Source organism: Melanotaenia boesemani, chromosome 13 (assembly GCF_017639745.1).
Source record: "Melanotaenia boesemani isolate fMelBoe1 chromosome 13, fMelBoe1.pri, whole genome shotgun sequence".
Lineage (NCBI taxonomy): Eukaryota > Metazoa > Chordata > Actinopteri > Atheriniformes > Melanotaeniidae > Melanotaenia > Melanotaenia boesemani.
The window spans coordinates 23,494,964-23,515,560 of record NC_055694.1 but is presented as its reverse complement, the minus strand read 5'-3'; the positions used below and the strand labels follow the sequence as shown (position 1 = coordinate 23,515,560).

At 37.7% G+C, this 20,597-nt stretch overlaps 2 protein-coding genes across 2 annotated transcripts in view; both read right to left on the bottom strand.

The window, feature by feature from the left end:
* The window catches only part of gnb1a (guanine nucleotide binding protein (G protein), beta polypeptide 1a), a 43,486-nt gene extending 31,602 nt beyond the window's left edge, over positions 1–11,884 (bottom strand). Inside the window, exon 1 of the mRNA XM_042003329.1 lies at positions 11,475–11,884. The gene's annotated coding sequence lies outside the window, so the exon portion shown is untranslated. The remainder of the gene's footprint in view (positions 1–11,474) is intronic.
* A 4,254-nt stretch (positions 11,885–16,138) lies between these two features.
* cfap74 (cilia and flagella associated protein 74) overlaps positions 16,139–20,597 on the bottom strand; it is a 54,278-nt gene continuing 49,819 nt past the window's right edge. Inside the window, exons 37-39 of the mRNA XM_042004034.1 lie at positions 19,122–19,255; positions 18,753–18,887; positions 16,139–17,294 (exon numbers count right to left, since the gene is read on the bottom strand). Of these exons, the coding sequence (XP_041859968.1) occupies positions 17,190–17,294; positions 18,753–18,887; positions 19,122–19,255 (374 nt within the window). The 3' untranslated portion in view covers positions 16,139–17,189. The remainder of the gene's footprint in view (positions 17,295–18,752; positions 18,888–19,121; positions 19,256–20,597) is intronic.

Below are 20,597 nucleotides of genomic sequence, written 5' to 3'. Positions count from 1 at the left end.
AAAAAAGAAAAACACACAAAAAAAGAATAACTGCACTTTTTGAATACGTGCAGTATATAGTATATTTACTATATGCGTGTGTGTATATATATATATATATATATATATATATATATATATATATATATATATATGTTACACTTTGCATACACCCCGATGTCCAACTCCACCGACCACCACGACACTGCAATACTTAATCCCCTCACCAGTGCCAGAGGAGCACCACAAATTGCTAACTGTTCTGTGGGAAACTGGGTGGGTTGGTGGAATTTCTCATAAAACATCAAATAACAGCATGAAGTTATTCATTCTGTCACATACTTAACAAGTGTTTGGGGAGCTTTTACATATAGAATTTATACTTTGATTAAAATTAGTTACAACACAGAAAAGAGGGAAGATGCTGGATGCGATGGTGGGTATGATTGTTGAACTCGAGTTTATGCAGACTGGTAGAGCTCTGAAAATGAGAAAATGGCATATAACTGCAGGCAGAATATCACTTACTGAGTTAGCATTATGAGCAACCCTGATACAATTACAGCCTATTACAGATTAAATTTTTGTCACACAGTGACATATTTGAGCAAAGCAAGTAAACCCATTATAGTCATTGTGGTCTTGAATTTGTGTAGAGGTCCACCTCAAACTAAAGGCAATCTATGATGTATGATACATAGTTATGGCATAGGCCAGGGCTGGGTGATTAATCAATAAATCAAATTATCAATTTCTGGCTATTTATTTTTTTGAAAATCTGGATTTTTTTCCTTAGTTAGCAGCGGATTTAGCCCTTCCTCCACACCAGAATGGTGTTTGTCTGACAGATTTACAGTGAAGTGAGCCTTCACTCTTGTCTGGGATTTAACTGTGCGTATAACTGCAGTGAGAATGCCGCTCTCTACAAGATGTAGAAATAGGCCTGTCGCGAAAAGCAATAGGGCTATTAATTGAACGGTAAGAAAAAATTAGCGCAATGAGTTTGCCAGCCTCAAAAGTTTTCGGTTTTTTCTCTATCTTACTTTACCATAGACTGTGTATGACAATAGGTTTCACTATGGAGTATCTCGACTGAACGCTCTCATTTCTAGCGCAGTTATCTCTCTTGTCATACGTGACAGCAGCGTGTTGCAGCACGAGATCTTGGTGAACCACTTAACCTGTGTGAGCCGGTATGCTGCTTATGTTTTACAGGGCTGCAAACTCTCACACATCGGCCGTGATACTTGCGCATTTGAGTGGCTTCTCACGCTCTCACACTAAGCATCCAATTTCTCATGCTGAAATACACATCGAGAGCAATGCTGGCTAATAGCGAGGTTCGGGAGGATTCCCAGTGGGCCACATGACTTTTGGGGCGTATGTGAAAAAAGCAGTGTCGCTTCGCTTCGGTTCACAAACTGCTCATAGATCAGTCTGACACGCAGCAATGAGGGGGGATATTTCAGCTTCACAAACAGCAACGATGCACAGTCTATTTTTTTCTTTTTTTTTTTTAATATAATGGTACTAACTGGCAGTTTTGCCGGTTTTCCCTGAGCTCCATGTTTAATATTTTTTAAATCTATTTTTTGAAGAACAGTTTTGTTTACAGAACAGAGACTTTATTAACTATCATACTTATTGTTTTTGGTTGTGTTTGGTTTTCATTCATTGTTAATGAGACTGAGAGTCCGTTCTACTTATTGTTTTTGTTTTATTTAAAATTTCTTCCAGTTCCAGAGTAAAATGTTTAAAAATTAAAGTTTATTGATCTTTGAAAGGGTGTATTTGCATTATTATGGCAATGTCATTATATTAGTTGAAAATGGTCCCAAAAAAATGACAACACATGACAGCTTTGAGCAATGTTATCACTTATCCCAATAATTTGAGAAAATTTGTCGCACTGCAAAATTTGTTATCTACAATACTATGTTGTATTGTATCCAGAACTGAAAGTGGAAGTCACAGCAACATTAAACAAAGGCAACAAGAAAAATGGTTTTATTTGATAAAGTGTTAATGTCTGAATAAGTATCATTATTATTATATTATTAAGCTAATTGGTTGACAGCTGTTCGTAGTCTCGTGGAGTCACATCAAGCCCGTTATACAGCTGTCGTCACCCTTCAGGTTGTAAACAGCTAAGCTACGCTAACAGGCTAACATCACATCCAACAGAGTGCCGTTGTGCTGACAGTGCAGCACACGCAGGTGTGTTACCGCCAACAGCCTGAGCGTGAGAAGAAAATGGCACTGGGCAGTGAAGCAGACAGAAGGCGCCGTTATATCCAAACCATCACTTTTGACTGAACTTTCTGGTTGAGGCTGTAAGCCCTGCTGATTTATCCTCCAGTTCGCTGTGCTTTCTTTTGGAAAGCTAGCCGGCTCCTGCTAAAAATCTCCACATATTTAACATTCTTAATTAGCCTGAGCTAAACGGTAAACAGAACTGAAACAGTGCAGCGCATTCTCGTGTCACGTGCGAGTGTTTGCATCAGTGCGCGTCGTTCATACATGCAGACAGCAGAGTAACATAAAGAAGAAATCCACAAAAAGGAAGACTAAAAAACATGACTAATGTGATACAAACATTTACTCACCATTTGGTGGATAGCCCTCTGAGATTCACTCGCCAAACAAAAAATTTACTTGCATTTGGCGCCTGATGAGTGTTAATGTCGGACCCTGCTTATGACATTATTTACTTTCTTTTTGCTGGCATTTATTCACATAAATAAATAAATGTTTATTTAGGTAAAAAAAAAATAAAAATAAAAAAATCGATTAAAATTGGAAATCAGATTTATTTAGAGAAAATAAAAATCTGAGATTTTATTTTTAGGGCAATATCGCCCAGCTCTAGCATAGGCTTTACATCGATGTCATTCAAGAACAAACTCAAATGACATTAGTCAGACATTACTCGAATCAGAAAATGGAATTTGTACATTTATATTTATCTAGTATTCTGTATACTAAATACTGTTCTTATTTACAAAACCAAGTGAATGTGAAAAATATTGTTCAAGATGAAAAAACACACCAAGTCAGCATATTAAGATGGTCTGTGTCCTGGGTGATATGATCACAAATGAAGAGCTTTAAGTACTGTGTTCACACTTGGCATTAAAATGCACCCCGATTATTTATGACTGAATCAATGTTACTCACCCTCTGTACAAGTAAACACTTGATCTATGCCACAGAATCTGCTCAACAACAAACCAAACATCAGCAGGGCTAATGATATTTCTTAAAAATATAAAGTCTTGGAGGTTACTGTTAGGATCATTTTGAGCTCTCGCCTTCCTTTTTTGTGTTCTTTGCATGCTCACAAAGTTAAATGTTTCATCTTGTGCTTCAGTGATGTTGCTAGATACACGTCCTGCATCCCTGACGTGTTAAAATATGAAAGGACGCAGTAAATTTACTATTGATGCTTCCTGTGGATGCATTTAATTTTTCCCCATGAACGTCAACTTGTGTTTAAAATCACAGTAACTAGCAAAAGAAAAATCAGTGTTTCCCCATAAGTTGGCTCAGTCATGGCAGGCTGCCTTCAAAATGCCCAAATTTAAATCATTTCACAAGAACGTCAAATTTTTTTTAATAGAACCTCATTGTCGCCTCCAGAAATGCATCAGCGATAGGCTACTTTGCTGTCAGACATCTATTCTGCATGCGAACATAGCATGCAGAGTGCTATGGCATTTCTTTCATAGACAGGTCTATGGTTTCTTTAGTTCCAAAAGAAGCACACTTGAAAACCGCCCGCTAGCATGAAATGGACAGTGCACAGGGTAAACACTGAGCATGTGTAGGTGATGCGAGCGAGTAAATTATTACCTGCGAGTGAAAACACATCGCAAGGAGACATTTCTGCACCGCCAAGAAATAACAGTATTTGCAAGGAAAGAATCAACCCTCATGACAGCCCATCAATCCACTGTGTACAGAAAAGTGTACCAATGTCCTCGTGCAATGACCAGCACGCTTTCATTGCAATGAAAGTCACTGTCACTGCAAGCTCGGCTAAACAGTCCTCGCTGCTGGAGTTTTGAAACTCTGGAGGCGGAGACTGTGGCTGACGTGTCTTATCCTCTGATTGGTCGTTTTTGGCCGACAACAGAGATAATGTCAGAATGAAATTTGCTGAAGTGTCAACACATGTAAGTAAATAACGCTGAGACTTGCCGTATGTGTAAAGGGCAATTCCACTGAATTCTTGGGAACCTGGACCACATTAGACCAGCTCCTGATACAAAAACTACATCATCAAATCTGGACTAAATGTTTGACAGGCAGGAGTAGCCCAAAGCCTCGTTTCCACCAACGGGAGCCGGTCAGGATGGGATGGTCAGGGTGTGAGTATATTAAGTATAACCAAAACATGATTTAGAAAGGAGGGGAATGGCGATTATCCAACAGTTTGTGTTCTTTCTTCTTGGTGGTGCTTCGCAATGCCATTTTAAACAGAGATTTAATCAACAAAATGAAAATATGTCACTCTAAACAAGGAGCCATTCCTCCTTTGTTTTTATGCCAGGTCAAACGTGAAGTGACTTTTTTCCCTCAAAATGAACAGACTGCAGTGTGTTAAAGTCCTCCCTTTTGGGTCAGTTAGATTGTACCCCAACGGAAGGGTCGTAACAAAGTAGGACGGGTCTGGTTGGATATTAGGGTAAGTTGTGTCACTAACACATTCAACTTAATAGGTGTAAATATTGGTGAATTATAATGTTGCTGTTGAGGGTGCCTGTTGTTTAATTGGTTTGTGTTAATAATTAAAAACATTCGCATTAGAGTGATAGTCAGAATTGGTGTATGGTATGACTGCTCTGTGTTAATAATAAAACATCATTTGCAGTGATTTTTGTTATTCGTATGTGACCTTTTCAGATTTGAAATTATATCCTTTCATTTCATATACTTACATGAATATGTCTGCTAATTATAACCATGTTATAACATACTAAAAGAAAAAACAAAAAACAAACAAAAAACAAAGAAAAAAAAACAAGAAAGAACAAAAGAAATGTAAAGAAATTCATTTTTTAATTGGGGACCCATATAATTTCCCAAAGACCCACTCAAATCGCCATCTCAGTTTTATCATGCAAATTTGTTTTTTTTTATGGTGCAAGTCTTGACACCCATACAGAGAGCTAAAAAAAATTACCATCACAAAAATACAGCTGTGCAAAATGCAAAGAGATAAGATACTTTTGACTCAAAACAAGCTACCTTGATATAACCGATATTCTCTATTTCTATACTGCGTGTCAAAGTCTCAATATATTTGAAAATCTCGATAAATTGTCAGACATAGGGCTGGCAATCTAATGTTTTGCAGATTTTGCCAACACAGAGCTGACTCGACACGTATACATGTGAGGATCATCTGCAGAGTGATAAACACAAATGTAAAAAGGCGGAACACTGTGCAGCTACGTGAGCCAGTTTTTCGGCGCTTTGGAGCTCTTTGTGCCGAATCTGACATCCCATTGAGGAAGCTACCAAATCTGATCTGATCTTTGGCCCTGTTTACACCACGTTTCCACGCAAAACTTTTCCTTTGTGTATTTGAAAAAAACAACAACCCAATAACAGCAGAATTTAAACTATCCCCTGCAGGGGAAAACACAAATATGACCAGAATCTATATAGCGCGCATGCCAAACACACAGGTGTGCGCTGCATCCTTATAAGGCCGGGAAACAACACAACAGCAGGAACTTAACTGCCAGTTAACCAGTACATGTAACTTATGCGTCCTCGCTGATGGCATAAATGCTCTACCGGAAACAGGTTTTGCTTTAACAGACCAAGCAAACAAATTAAAAAGATACAGCAGCACAGCCATGATGCAAAGGTCCACCATTATTGCTGCAGTGCTTTTCGCGAGTCAAGAAGGGTCTGTGGGACAAATGCAAGATGACATGAACTACGTTGTTGCCAAAAGACTCCAGTTCCAGTTTACACTGACAGGACTTGGCCGTTGTCAAATCTTTGCAGTTTTATTCACCCAAAACTCTGTAACCATGTAAACGAGAGACCAGAATGCAGCAATGTTAGAATGAATTAATTCACGTCATTCAAACGAACAAAGAGAAACTATATACAAAAAGAAAATAATGAAAAAATAAATAATTATTTTTTATCATTATTATTGCATCATCAAAGCATAATGTCAAGATGTTTGAAAAGGAGTGGAATACACTTTTTTTGGTCATAGTTACTTCATTTTGCATTTTACTTTCTCAGGATCAAGACATCAGACAGGAACTGAAAGTGATTTGAAACTCCTCTGATTATATTTTCTCAAATTGTCAGAATCACAAAATGGTGTGATCTCTCACCTCTAAATCACTGTAGTGTTTTCTTTTTATAAAAACTGAGAAAACTTAGTGCATCCTTTCAATTTCAGTCCTGTTGTGAAATGCTGTTGACATAACTGTGCTCCTCCAAGTACAAACAGAGGACTATGAGCTGACTCTTTAATAGGTAAATACTGGTAAATACATTAGGATTGCCACTAAAACTTACCTTACTTTTAGTACAATCTCTACTAGATAGTACAGTGTATGACCATTTTATTATGTTTGTACTTAAAACAATAATTCCATGCAAATAACTTAACCAGGGCTCCAGACTAACTTTTTTTAACGGGGAACACAGCGGCCTCCAACTTAAATTTTTAGGCGCGCAAGCAGAAAATTCAGGGGTGCACACTGAAATTGCCTTGCAAAGCAAATATTCACATTTCCTCTTATTTTCACTGTATTAGTTATAAATACTTGTACAATAAATTAAGAAATTACAATGTTTACAATTCACATTTTAATGTGCAGCAGTTAACAAAAAATAAATAAATAAATAAAAAAAAACATCTTACTGGTCGCACTAACAAGCACACATAGAACTTGTCAAATCAGATCAGATCAGATTATTTGATTTTCACTTTGTAGTTGAAGCAGAACGGCAACTTTGTCACCATCATCCCCCACAGGGCATGGTATGACTTGTCTGTGAAGTTCCTGGCAATAAACAGCTTCAGGGACTGATACTCCTCTCCAGCCACTGTTCCAAACTCCTCAGTAAGAAAAGTAGCTATTGGCAGTCCTAAAAGTCGCTAGAAGTAGCTAATTAGCTTAATCAGCCTAGTACATATAGTTGTAATGGATGCTGCCATTGAGAGGGATGTTGTGGGAAAGGCAAAAATTGATAAAAAAAAAAAAAGACTACCTAAAAATGTTTAGAACAACTAAATAAATATATAAATAAAATAATTCTGTCAATATTTTCTTTAGTTTTAGTTCAGTTTTTAAGTGTATTTTGTTTTTTAATTAGGAGTCTGGAACATCACAACACTTTTAACCTTTTAAATAATTTTGTCCACACTCTCTATTAATAGATTTACTCTGACGGTAAACCAGCACAGGATCCTCCAGCAGCAACTTTGTACGTTTCATTTTCAGCCTGGTCATAAAAAAGAGGTGAACGTCGTCTGCTCTGAATGCAGCTGCAAGAAGCCTCGTGTGAGTCCTCATTGGGAAGAGTAAACTACCTTCATTCAAGTCAGTCTCCAAAAGTCTCCAATAATACCAGAAAAAGTCGCTAGATTTGTCGCTGGTCGCTTAAAAAAAGCCGCTAGAGGGGTCTGAAAACTCACTAAACACAGCGACAAAGTCGCTAAGTTGGCAACACTAAGGAATAATAAATTGCCCCAAGACCCGCCTCTTTTCACACATAAGCCAATCACAGTGCTCGTTTGTCCCCGCTCACACGCGCATTGGCTGTCGTCTTCTTCGTTGGTGTTCGTCTCCTTTTCTCGTATTGAAGTTAGTTTGAGTCGGCAAACCAGCAGTTAATTTGTGCATTACTGTGATCTACTGAGCTGAAGAGGGAAGCAGACGTTTGTTAGCGACAAAATAAATTCAGTTATAACTACTACAAGAAAAAGAGTGGCAAATGTATTGGTCGCCACTGCGCGAGTAGATGAAAAATTTACTCGCACTGTCTCACATTTTAGTCACAAAATGCGACCATTTGGTCGCAGTCTGGAGCCCTGAACTTAACTGTATAGATTCCCCCCCCAAATTTCTCAGTTATTGTGGTTTTGAACATAACATACAGTTACAGGGAGGATCATGTCAGATGTTGGGAAAAAAAAAAAACAAAACAAAAAAAAAACAAAAAAAAAACAGCACTATCACTGACCAAGGCCACATAATCCCAAACATTAAAATCCACAGCCTAAGAATTTAATCTCATTCATATCCTGCATTTGTAGATTAAAAATGAATAAACAAACATCCCTACGGTGCAAATCCTGATTAAAAATAAACGCAAAGATACTTTCCTGTACAAAAATTAATTTATTATGGTCATTATGTTATGGTGACACTCGTCACAGTAACACCTCTGCTGTGCACAAACCCAGTTTCACCCCCAAACCACTGTAATAATGACTTTCAGACAAGCTTGCCTGTACAGTGTCTCATTCCATGAGCATCAAGGAAATTTCTTTAAATGGCCACAGATTATGCCATTACTGACACATTTACACACATGTTGACTGGTGTATAGTCCAAACAAACTAACAAAAACACTGCCCACAGGATAAAGATGTTTGTGTATTAAGTAAAGCGTGGGTCACATCCAGGTCACACAAGTTAATTAACGATAAATGGAATAATGTTTTACGGCAAGTTTAAAAACCGGATGTCTTGAATATGAGGATACCAGCTGTTCAGCAACATTACCACCAACATTCCTGATAAGAACAGTCTAGTCAGTGGGTACATATTACTCATTTAACCTGCAGTAAGAAATGTTAAATGTTAAAACCACTTCATATACAAATCAAAAATCTGATTAATGGTCAATTTAAACAAAGAGATACTCCAGCAGTTAAGGCTTTGTAACTAATAAATTATTAAATTACTAATAAGGGAATAAATGTCACAGTTAATCAAATTTAGTGTTCTGAGAAAAATTTGTGGTTGGGGGGGTGCACAAGTTATCGTGCTTTAACCTGTTATCTCTGGATTTTAATTAAGTTATTTACTTTTTTTTATCTTAGTCATTTAATTGAGAGTTTCAAGTCAGAATTTATAATAGTTACATTTTCAATGGATAGTAACAACTATAATGAGACACAAAATACTTCAACAGCATTTGAAAAATAAAAACTAATTTGAATCATCACATAAAATATTTCTTCGGTTGCCATATTCCCTTAAATTCAGCCCCACATGCCAGATATACAACTCCTCTTCCCCACCATGTTGTCCTGTATCTGAGGTGTACATACTAGATTAATCTAAGAATTCTATCAGCCTTATTTTTTTATTTTCTTATACCGATACATTGCACACATTTTAAGAGTAGGGATAATCAAAGAGATCTAGCATGCCAAGCCTGAACCCATCCGATGCTCGGCATCTGCCTCTCTGTGTCTGAGGAAAAAGCGGTGATGAAAAAGGCTTTGAACGCCATCTTGTTCAATGCAGCTGCTTGGGCCCTGAATACAGGAACCCATTCATTCGAGGAGGCGGAGGGAGGGGGCACACTGGCAAAATGAATTAATCTGTGTGCGCCAGTAAACGCGACCAGTTATTTTAATAAGCACTGACGATTTCCAGAAACTACTTCACATCTACTATATGCAGTGATGGATTTTTAGCTGGTTTCCATCACAGCCGGCCAGTAACTCCGAAAAAGCGGTAGGCTACACATATCTTGCCTCGACACTAGAGGAGGCGCTCAGCGTGGCTTCCTGTAACACCTCGGTGCTAAGTCACCTTTCGAAATGCCTATCACTAAACACAAATCTTCACACTCATTTATTCAATTGAAACCCCTTATGTTAGTATTTTCTATACCGACAAGGGCTTCGTGCTTTACCCTGGTTGGCGCGTGCCCGTTTCCTGGGCTTAAAATACTATGAAGCAGCGCGGCCTAATGGGGCATAGTTACTGTAGCTGCTAACAACTTGCCCTGCAAAAGACCCGTGATCAAGATAAACAGATTGTCAAAATCCAATTAGACAATCTCGTTTTCACATCATTAAAAGAAGAAGTTCAAATTAGGGTCGAAAAATGGTCGCAAACTGACGCTGGTTTAACACTCATGAAACTAAAATGGCTATTGCCTTTTGCTGAACAGCACAGCGGTGCTTCTGATTTTTCCCCTTACGATGTTGTGGCTGTGGATAACAGTATTTTAACGCATTGTATATTAATTTAAAAATATATATCTAACAAATTACCTTTCTAATTTTGACATTATCAGTATTTTACTGTATGGATGCCTCCGCAAACTAACCGTGGAAATCTGAAGCTTTGATATACAGTAGCCATAATCCATGATGGTTTGGTTTCGATTCAGTGAAGTAAATACCATGGGATCAACTCGTCCGTTTGAACATGGCCTGCCTAATATGTGCTTACTGCTCATAATTGAGGCGCTATGTAATCAGTTTTAACAAGACAAAGAGCAATGCACGAGTTTTACATAAAAAACTGTCTTTAGAAACTCACCCGATGAATTTTTTTAACTTACAATACAAACATGTCGTTTTGACTCCCATATTCCTAACATGCACACCCAGATCAACCAGGGGAAGCTGGAAAGGCTGTGGCCACAGCTTGTGACTTGTATGGACGGGCTACGGAATAGTGGGGGTGGTAGTGATACTGTTGGCGAAGTAGCCATTTTTAGACTTCCTTCGTTGACAATCCATGATGCTTCAGATTTTGAGTGAGTGAAAGTGAATCCTAACTCTACTCATGTTATTTCCAGTGTTGCAATTATAAGAATCTGCAATTGTGTGACTTAATCCTTACTCGCCTGTAATAATCTACGAGAAGAAAAATACTAACCCATTAGCCCACTAGGCAATCACTTGCTATCTGTTGAACAAATAAAAAAAGATGAGGGCCGACAGCCAGCTCCGATAGGTTAATGATGAATGGGGTGACTAATGTGTCTCGGTGATTCTTGGGATTAAATCACTGTTCGTATATATGGGCCATTTAAGCGAACGGGATAATTTAACGGATATAGCTAATAAAAGAGGCGGCGGCGGTTTTGGTGTGTGTATGTGTGTTGGGAGGGGGGTTAACCGGACGTTGGAGGGGTGCTAGCTAACCTATCGAGCTGTCACAAACTAACCTGCTAATTAACGTTAGCACTGCACATTAACACCATTTTACTGGGCAGGATCATTGGATCAAAATATTGTTCTGGCCAGTTGGCACTCGGGTTAAAGCAGTGCATTAAGTTTATCTAACAGTGACCCCCACCCACTGTCTTGGCAGCAACAACTAGCTAGCGATAGGCTAACAGAAGCTAACTAACGGAGGAGCCACTCAGCCCAGTTTAACCCTTTTCGTTCATCTTCCCTGCTCGGAAAGCTAGCCAACTACACAACCACTTAATGCATTTCCTGAAGCGCAATTTCAAATATCAATAAAGATGCTTACCCGCTTTCAGTTGGAGGTATCCGTTGTTTGTATCACATTGACTGGAAACAGCAAAATGTTGTCTCTCCTCTCTGTACCCAGGCGCTCAGATTTATCTAGTTTAGCCACCGAGGAGCGGCACTCCCCGAACCCAGTTTTTGACCCGCTGAGGGGGAGATACACCGGCACAGAAGCGCAGAGATAAGACGGTGTTCGCCCAGACAGACGTGCCACAGTCCTGGTTAACAGTTCCAAAGTTTCAACGCAAATCCCAACTTTAAGCAAATATCCCTTCTTCTCGTTCCCACCGTCGTCGTCCCTCTGTTTCTTCCTTCTCGCCAGGATTCTCAATCGCTTCTTCCTCCGGCCATCAAACAGCAGAGATGGGCGCGGTAACCCTGCATTCAGGTCTGGGAAACCCCACGTTACGACAGCGTCACAACGCACAGCGAAGGGTCGGTGACCACTTCAACAGATCAGGAAATACTGCCATCTTTGGTAACACGAACATACCTTGACAACATTTACCTGTCAAAATCTGTTTTTATTTCTACAAAATTATTCAACAAAAGTTCAAATTTAATGGAACTCAAGAATGAACAGTTTCCAAACGAAAGCAAGTTAGAACAGCGGTTTAAATCATGGGGTACTTTGAGCAGTTTCCATATGGTACAGGAAAAGATGGTAAAAACAAAACAGTGATTTACCAACAGGAACATTGTGATTTTTATTGTGAGGAATGTATTTATTATTTTTTATTTTTAGTCAGCAATTAAACTTTAACATAAAACAACTTAGAACAACACGCAGGAGAAAAGTAACACAAACAGCTGCAAGAAATAGTTGAATCCTTAAAATGCTTAAAATCATTTAAGAATTGAAAATAGCGATGTATTAATGATGCAGTTTAACAAAATGATTATAGAATGGCAAACGATTAAAATGATCAAATGCTTTAAGTCTTTCACAATGATTTATTATTAATGAACCTGGGAGCTATATTGATGAGATAAATAGTTTTAATACTTGTACAAAAACAAACCTAAATCAGTTGCCCCATTATTTAGAAGTTCACATCCAACACACCAGCATAATTTATCAAATAGCTATACTGTCAAATAGACAGTGGCTTACACAGTTTTAAATGTTATTTGGAGCATTGACACTAAAGTGTCATTTATAAAATTATTCATTTTAAAAAGTTAGTTATATTCTACTATCTCAAATAAACATGTTCCTGAGTTATAACCAAGAATAGCTTTGTCTGCATTATGAAAATATTGGTTCATCAGAACTGCTACTTCAGAAGTAACAGCACTCATTTGCAATGCAAAACAGACAAATATGTCTGGCCACAATGCGTGACTAAATAAAAAAATTTTCCCGAGTCCCACTGTCAGTCAGTGTTCTAACATGATCATGAGGTTAATCAGAAAACATAATAGTGAGTAATAGTGAGCAACATATAATTTCCATGGGCCCATTCATTACAAATGGACAAAGTAACCATTCACCTAGTCAGTAAAGCTTCCGTTGAACATTTCTGTTGATGTTTTCAATTCTCTGAATATTAATTATGCCATACTTTACAGTTTATGGGATTAAGTCCTTGTGATTGAGTTCAAGCAGAAATCAGTAGGAATTTACTTCCTGTGCAGTGTTTGTGGGAGTACCATCCCTGCAACACATAGATGATCATTATCTCCATCAGTCCAGGTTGTGTGCTCAGAGGAGGAGTTAATGCCCAGTGGGTTAAGGCGTTACTTGGAGATATGGAACATTCTGTTGTCCTCTGAGAAAACAAAGTGTGCATGGGTTCGGCCCGATGGGCGAAAGCAATAGCAGCTTTGGTTTGTTAGAAAATCTGTCATCAAATCTGTGTGTTGTTGTATTACACACATTCACACTTTACACTGGCAGTTTGTTTTTTTTCTCTCTTTTTTGTGGTTTGGTTTTAACTGAATGTGAGATCAGCAACAGTCAGCATGCTTCAGTTTATCTCTGAAGTATATTCTTGTATAAACATGTTTGTATGAATATTGCAAAGATGAAGAATGAAGGCAATGATTAAAAAATGATCAACTAAAAGTCTAAATATTCTGTCATTGTATTTTATCTGTGCCCCCTATCTATAGACCTCAAACATGCATATATATATATATATATATATATATATGTGTGTGTGTGTGTGTGTGTAACCCTAACCTTGCCCCTGCCTCTCGGCACCCCCTTGATGCTCATATTTTTTCTTTTTCCTCAGTGTGTTCTGGGTGTGGGTTTCCACTGGGACTCATCAGCGCAGGTTAATGCTGCTAAGATTTAGTTGCCCCTGGATACACCCCTGCCTGTCCACATACATGTGTTGTGAAGCTTTAGCAGAGCTTCAGAGGACCCATGGGAGGCATTTTATTGTCTGCGTTCAGCCTTATGATGAGCAGAGCAGAACAAGAACTTGATGTGAGTGTAAAGTAGTTATTATAGGTGCTTTGATAAACTGTGTGCTGTGATGATCCTCTTCAGGTAACTGATGCTCCTTGCTTTTATTATTCATTTGCCAATAAAAACTCAGCAGCTTAATGTGGTTGCAAAGGTTTATTTTATTGTGTTGCACCTTATTATTTCAACTTTCAATTATTTTGAAGTAAATGAGTGTATAACATTTGTTGCTGCAAAAAGTGACATGTTTTCATGCAGCAATTACTTATTCATGGACACCAACCTTTAGAAAATTCAATTCATATCACTGTCAAGATCCTGCATTTGTGTACAGGGTTAGGGTTTTGTGGCATTTTTGTTCACATATAAACATACAGACACACCAACATCACAGTCAGGATGAGCAAATCTCTAAGTGGCACTATCTTACAGTATTATTGAGATCAGAGGAGAAATAAGATTAAAACAGCATCACAAATATTGCCTAATATGATCTGATACATTAAATAAAGTGAGTGACATTACATGAGGCTAAGCTCTTAATGACCTTGCTTTTTATAGGCAGGTTGGGGTACAGTAATCTGATTTAGCATAATCTCCTCCAATCTCTGATAAATGCTTACTGCATATATCTCTGAGAGAGGTCAGAGCCTATTGGTCCATTGTAAGGCATTACTGACATCTGCTGTTCAGACATGCAGGGCCTAGCTCACACACAGTGCAACACCCTCTGTGATTTAACAAGTGAGGATTTGACGTACATGTAAATAACAGTAGTGGAAAAACTGAGGTGAAAGTGATAACTAGGGGAAATCTTTCAGGATGTGTTATCAATAACATAACCTCTGGGTTCTGTCTTGGACTGATACTTTTTCAAATTGTACGTGCTTCCTTTAGGTAATGTTATTAGACATCATTGCATAAATTTTCATTCTATGCAGATGATAATTAGATATATTTCTCCACAAAGCCTGATGAAACCAATCAGTAGATTACTAAGATGTCTTAAAGACATAAAGACCTAGATGACTCTTCAAGATTAGACTACTGCAATTCCTTATTATTGGACTGTCCCAATATGTCTTGAAAAGCCTCCAGCTGATCCAGAATGCATATTCTGATGAAAACTAGCAGGAGAGATCATATTTCTCTAGTTTTAGCTTCTCTTCATTGGCTCTCTGTTCAATCCAGAGTAGTTTAAAATTCTTATCCTCGCATATAAAGCTCTCTATAATCAATCATGGCCAAAACTAATTAGCAAACAAACAGCTGAAGTTGTTGAATAAAATGGAAAAGAAATTTTTTGAAATTATCAAAAGGTAACAAATTTAAACATAATTAGTCTCAGGGGAAGTTACAGATGACAGTGAAGTATAATTATAAGCAGGCATTTCTTAGGATAACTAAATGAGCAACCCAAACAGCAGGTGAATAACTGGGTGAAATAATCAAATAAGGTTGTAAATACGCTGCTTGGAAAACTTGCTGTCATAGAATTTGCTTCAGGTAACCTGATCTATCATCAGCTCGCACACCTGATGAACATGATGCAAAACCTTTGAGCTTGTTACTTCCCTTCCAGTCACATAGATATTAACTTGTACTAGATTTTTTCCTTTTCTCTGTGTGTATGTTTGTGTGGTACTTCATTTGAGACACAAAATACAGGCTAAATAATAATAATGACCATAAAAATCTAATACAAGTTTAATTTTTACCCTCCAGATTTATTCAGAAACACAAAAACCTCCTTTCAGTGTCAGACTTTTTTAATGTGTAGTATTGGGTTGTTGCACTTCCCTTTTTAAATAAAGCTCATATTTTCAATAAAATAAATAAATAAATAAAAAAAAAGAAAAATTGCAGGCAGCTCTAATTTAACTTCCCTGTCATGAAGCAGTGGTAAGGACTTTTTTTTTAAAAATAGGCTACACTATGTTAAAAAATATTCCACGTTATTAATTCGTAAAGTATCATCACTTCCCCCCCTTTTACTTTTATATTTACAATATTTTCTGTTATACATGTCTTGTGTAACCTTTTATTTGTGAAGGAATAATAGTCTACTGTTCATAAATGTTGCTATTTTACATAGTTGTGTGGATTCCTGACATTTAAAGGAAGTCCATCACTGTTGATGCATAAGTGGGGACGATACGGGAGTTTTTTATTCTGCAGCATCAATGTCTCAACCGCACTGAAGCTGCTAATCCACCTCAAACTACAAATAAATACTTTATGTCAAATTATGGTCTAGATGCTTATTTCACTGCCTATTTAATCAAAACAAATTAAAAATGCCAAACAAACTGTTTTTATTTTCCCTTTTACATACATTTTAATACATAAGCTTTGGGACACACCATGTAAAAAGTGACACTGATAACTTTTGGACTGATCCTGCTCATGTAGTAGAAAATCACTTCTACTACGACTACCACACATATTATTTAATAAATTATGCCTACAGCTCTAACAGTCACAAATGTTAATGCACTGACATGCTAGTATGTTCCTGTTAAATAGCGTCTGTTTTCAAATGGGTTTTTACAGAACGTCATTATCAACCTTTATATCCGCCCATTCTGAGTCACCTTTAACTTCAGAGTTGCAGCAGCAGCACATTTGCAGTAGGTGTGGACTATAAGCTGTACATCTCTAAGCACACATCAGGTGACACTCCCCTCACCATACTGGTTGTATAGCTCAGCTGCATTCTTGGAATAACACACGCCCCCTGGTGGTGGAGATGACTTCTGCAATCTTGTACTTCACTGAATTAAAAATGGCTCCAAATAGTGGATCCTTAGTTCTTAATAATTCTGTTTTTCAACGAAGACTTGCTGACTTTTAAACCAGGAACCAGCCCGCTGTGAGGTGGCATTGCAAACCACCATACCACTCTGCAGCCCCGCATGAATCTCACATTTTAAAGTCAATTAGAAATAATTATTTATAATCTCAAAGACAGTTAATGGCAGTCTGACAAATATGTTTGACTATATGTATATGTAAGCATGATGCAACAAAACAACAATTAGATGATGCAGTTGTGTCACATATTTTATAGATGTTGGTTTAAAAACATTCTGAAGGATCTTAACTTAATATTATGATAAACATATATGTATACAATGAGGAGATACCATAGCAAATACAATGGATATTATTTACACACTACTAAAATAGCTTTTTTACTGCTCTGATAATGAAATAAATTTATTCCACAAGAGTGTGTGTATTTTGTTGCTGCTTGTCTGAGAAGTCTTCTCATTGGCCAACATCCAGGAACTGCAGAGGTCAGTCAGCAGTTGTGGAGACCAAAGCCATCAGAGTGACTTTGTAAATATTTGTCTCATCACCTTTAATGGTAAGAGGCAGGCAGATCTGCACAACCTCAAAGGGCTAAAACACACACAAAAACACACAAAGTTACTCAGTGCAGTACGATCTTACAGTAAACACATTTAGTAAAAGTATGCTGTAACAAATGATTTAATGTCAGCTGATGGTGGTTTGGATGTAAATATGCTGATGAATAATGTTGTAAATGAGCGGGTATCAGTTTGATTTTTTCTTTTTTTTCTCCTTGAGAAAGATGGGATATCTAAAAAAAGATTTTAGACCTAAAAAGACAACTGTATGGGATCAGATCTATTCCATACGTCTGATTTAGTAAAAATTTTCTATAATTGCAACATTTTAATACAGGTTACAAAGGTTATTATGGGGTTAAAAACAAAAATAGCAAATATGTCCACAGCTATGTTTCTCGCAGCCATTTAGAAGCTTCTTGCATCTGTTTGCTGATGTTTTCTGCTGATTTTCCACTGCTATGCATTCAAATTGTTTTTACTTTGCAGAGTCCTCTCTGTAACGGTAGCTTCAAACTCAAAAATTTTCCCTGGAGAGTAAAGTGATAAGTCAATGCTGGCCAGTTTAAAACACATTTTATTTTTGCTTATTAATCATACTAATCATACTGCTTTTGGATCTGTGCTTAAGACACATTAGTCTTGAAAGACTGAAAAATGTCATTTCAAACCTTTTTTTTTCCATCACTGGAACAACTGAGCCTGTATATAAAGAATAAAGAATATAAAGAATATAAAGTACCTCAGCTACTAATCAGAAGCTCAGACGTTTATTGCTCTATGATGCTTCTTCTGATCAGTGGGGAGAAAGAAATGCAAAGTTTGTTTCTGATGACCAGCTACTTGATACAGACACAGTTCTTCTGAGGGACCAGCTCATCAAAGGCATAAATCTGAGCTCAGTATTAGTGGAAATCCTTGGAAGTGAAAATAATTTGGCAGCATATCAGTTAATGTACGAAATAACAGTAAATTAAGATTAATTAATTAATGACACAAATCTACAGATCATTAGCATATGGGGACAAACTGAGATTCTAAAAGTCCTTTGTCTGCACAAAAATGTTTTTGGACAAAATCAGCAAATTTTCTTGCAGTTTGACTGACATTTATTGTTTTATTTAATTCATGTGGACAATGAAAATGAATTACAGGGCTTTAGTGTTATTCGTGTATTCATTTTATAATGGGTGAGGAACTCTTTTAAACTAATTTCTTAACTTCATTTCATTCTTTTGTTGCTCATTTCATAATTTAAACTGTTTCTATTAAAATGGTACTCTAAAGATGTTCCTAATTTTGTGGCACAGTTCAGAGGTGCCAATGATCAATGGGCCTCTATGATCAATAAAAAAAGATGCCTCACAACACTTACTGTAGATAGTTTCACTACCACAGAATTGAAATTGTGGCAACATGGACTTATTTATCTTCAGAAGAAAATGTTGAGCCACTCCCACAACAGTGACACAGATGGTCTCTTTCTCACCTTGTATCCACTGTTAGGAGTCCATGTGATGGTGATGGTGCGTTTGTGGCCTGCCTCCATGCTGCCTTTAATGGGCTTCACACTGAAGCCCTGCTGCTGCAGGGATGCCACATTATCCCAGTAAAATTCACCATTCTGGAAATCCACAGGAAAGATTAGTTAAAAAAGTTGAGTGCTTCAACTATTTAGGTGATAGTACTTCACTATGATGCTCAAGTTGTAATGTTGGTACAATGACTCTAAGTTCATCCCTGCTAAGTTGCTAACTCTTATCATGCATAAGAATGCAGCTGATAAAATGTGACAGCATGCATTTGAGTATCTAATGAGTCTGACTGGATCTGTTGTGCTCTGATGACATTCCAGTACCTTCTTACTGGTGTGTGGGGAGTGGATACAGCCCACTTCCAGCTCCCTGACAGCAGGCACGACCACACCTGCCCTGCATCTGGCCTGTAGGGTCACCAGAACTGGGATGCTTGGCCTCTCCATCACCCCTGACTCTGTTAGGCAGGAAGATGTTTTAGCTATTTAAGCAAAGGCAGAAATTGCAGGGAGGTGGTGATAGTGGGTGGTGGGGTGCACATCCCCATTTTGGAAAAACAGGTAACTTTTCACCATCAGGTAGTTCAGACAGTTGTTTGCTCTTTCCAAACTGCAAAACACCTCCAGTATGTAGCAAGACGGTTCCCACTGTGTGGCAGCAGGGACCAAGCCTAAAGCCCGGAGTGATGTAGTGTAAATGTCCACAATACAACTCAAACTGCTATGATATGTTTTAGGTTTAGTTTTAGATGGTGAAAAACTCGCTGTTATGAAGGCTGCATTCTGATTAGCTCTTGGTTTTAGCGCCACCATCAGGAAACCATCAGATTTTCTAAAAAGAAAGCGCTCTGACATCCATCCACTTCAGGTAAGATACTACTATCAGTGCTACACACACACACACACACACACACACACACACACACACACACACACACACACACACACACACACACACACACACACACACAAAATCACTTTAAATAGTCTGATTGTAAGCATGGGCCTTTTTGTCACTGTGTATAAGTGGTTGCAGTTGTAATATTTTGTTAATACATTTCAAAATTGAGACTTCAAACCGTATTTTAAGACACATAATCATCACAAATGTACCTGGAAGCTTCATGATGTTCTGGACCTTTACACACTGACAAACACTAGGGCTTTGCTGCATCTTTAAACTTAAACTGTGTTTATTTACTTTAGCTCAATTTAGAGGTGTCATTTCTCCAGTTGGTGTGTATAATGAGTGTTGTTTCATTTATCAGGTAGCCAGGTCACATAGAATGACAGAAAAAAGTAAAAGAGACACCTGATCACCAAAACACCAAATAAGTAGACGTTCTTAGTCATATCAGAGGTAGTTTGATGAAATCTTGATAAGAAAAGAGTGAAGCTCTGATGTAAATGTCTTTGTAGGAGACAGCAAAGAGAACAGAGGTGGGTTCAGACAGATGGTGACAGCCAGAGAGATGCAGAGAAACTCAGGGCAATTTGTAATTCTTTCATCAACTGAGGAGCCATTTCACATTTACAATTATCAAAGACCTCAGTCTTTTTGTTGTGCTGAATAATTTGTTTGTTGGTTCTCTTCAGATTCTGTGAGAAAAGGGGACGAGTCAGGGTTAGAGAGAAAACCCGAAACTCCAAATGACAACAGAAAAAGACTGATGATGAAAAAACTACAAATAACTGTGAAAATACAACTTCACATAGATGGTAAAGTGTCTTTCTTAATTTTGTTTTAATCATTTCAGACAGTCAATGGCTGACATTAATTTTCCAGTGGACTGATTCTTA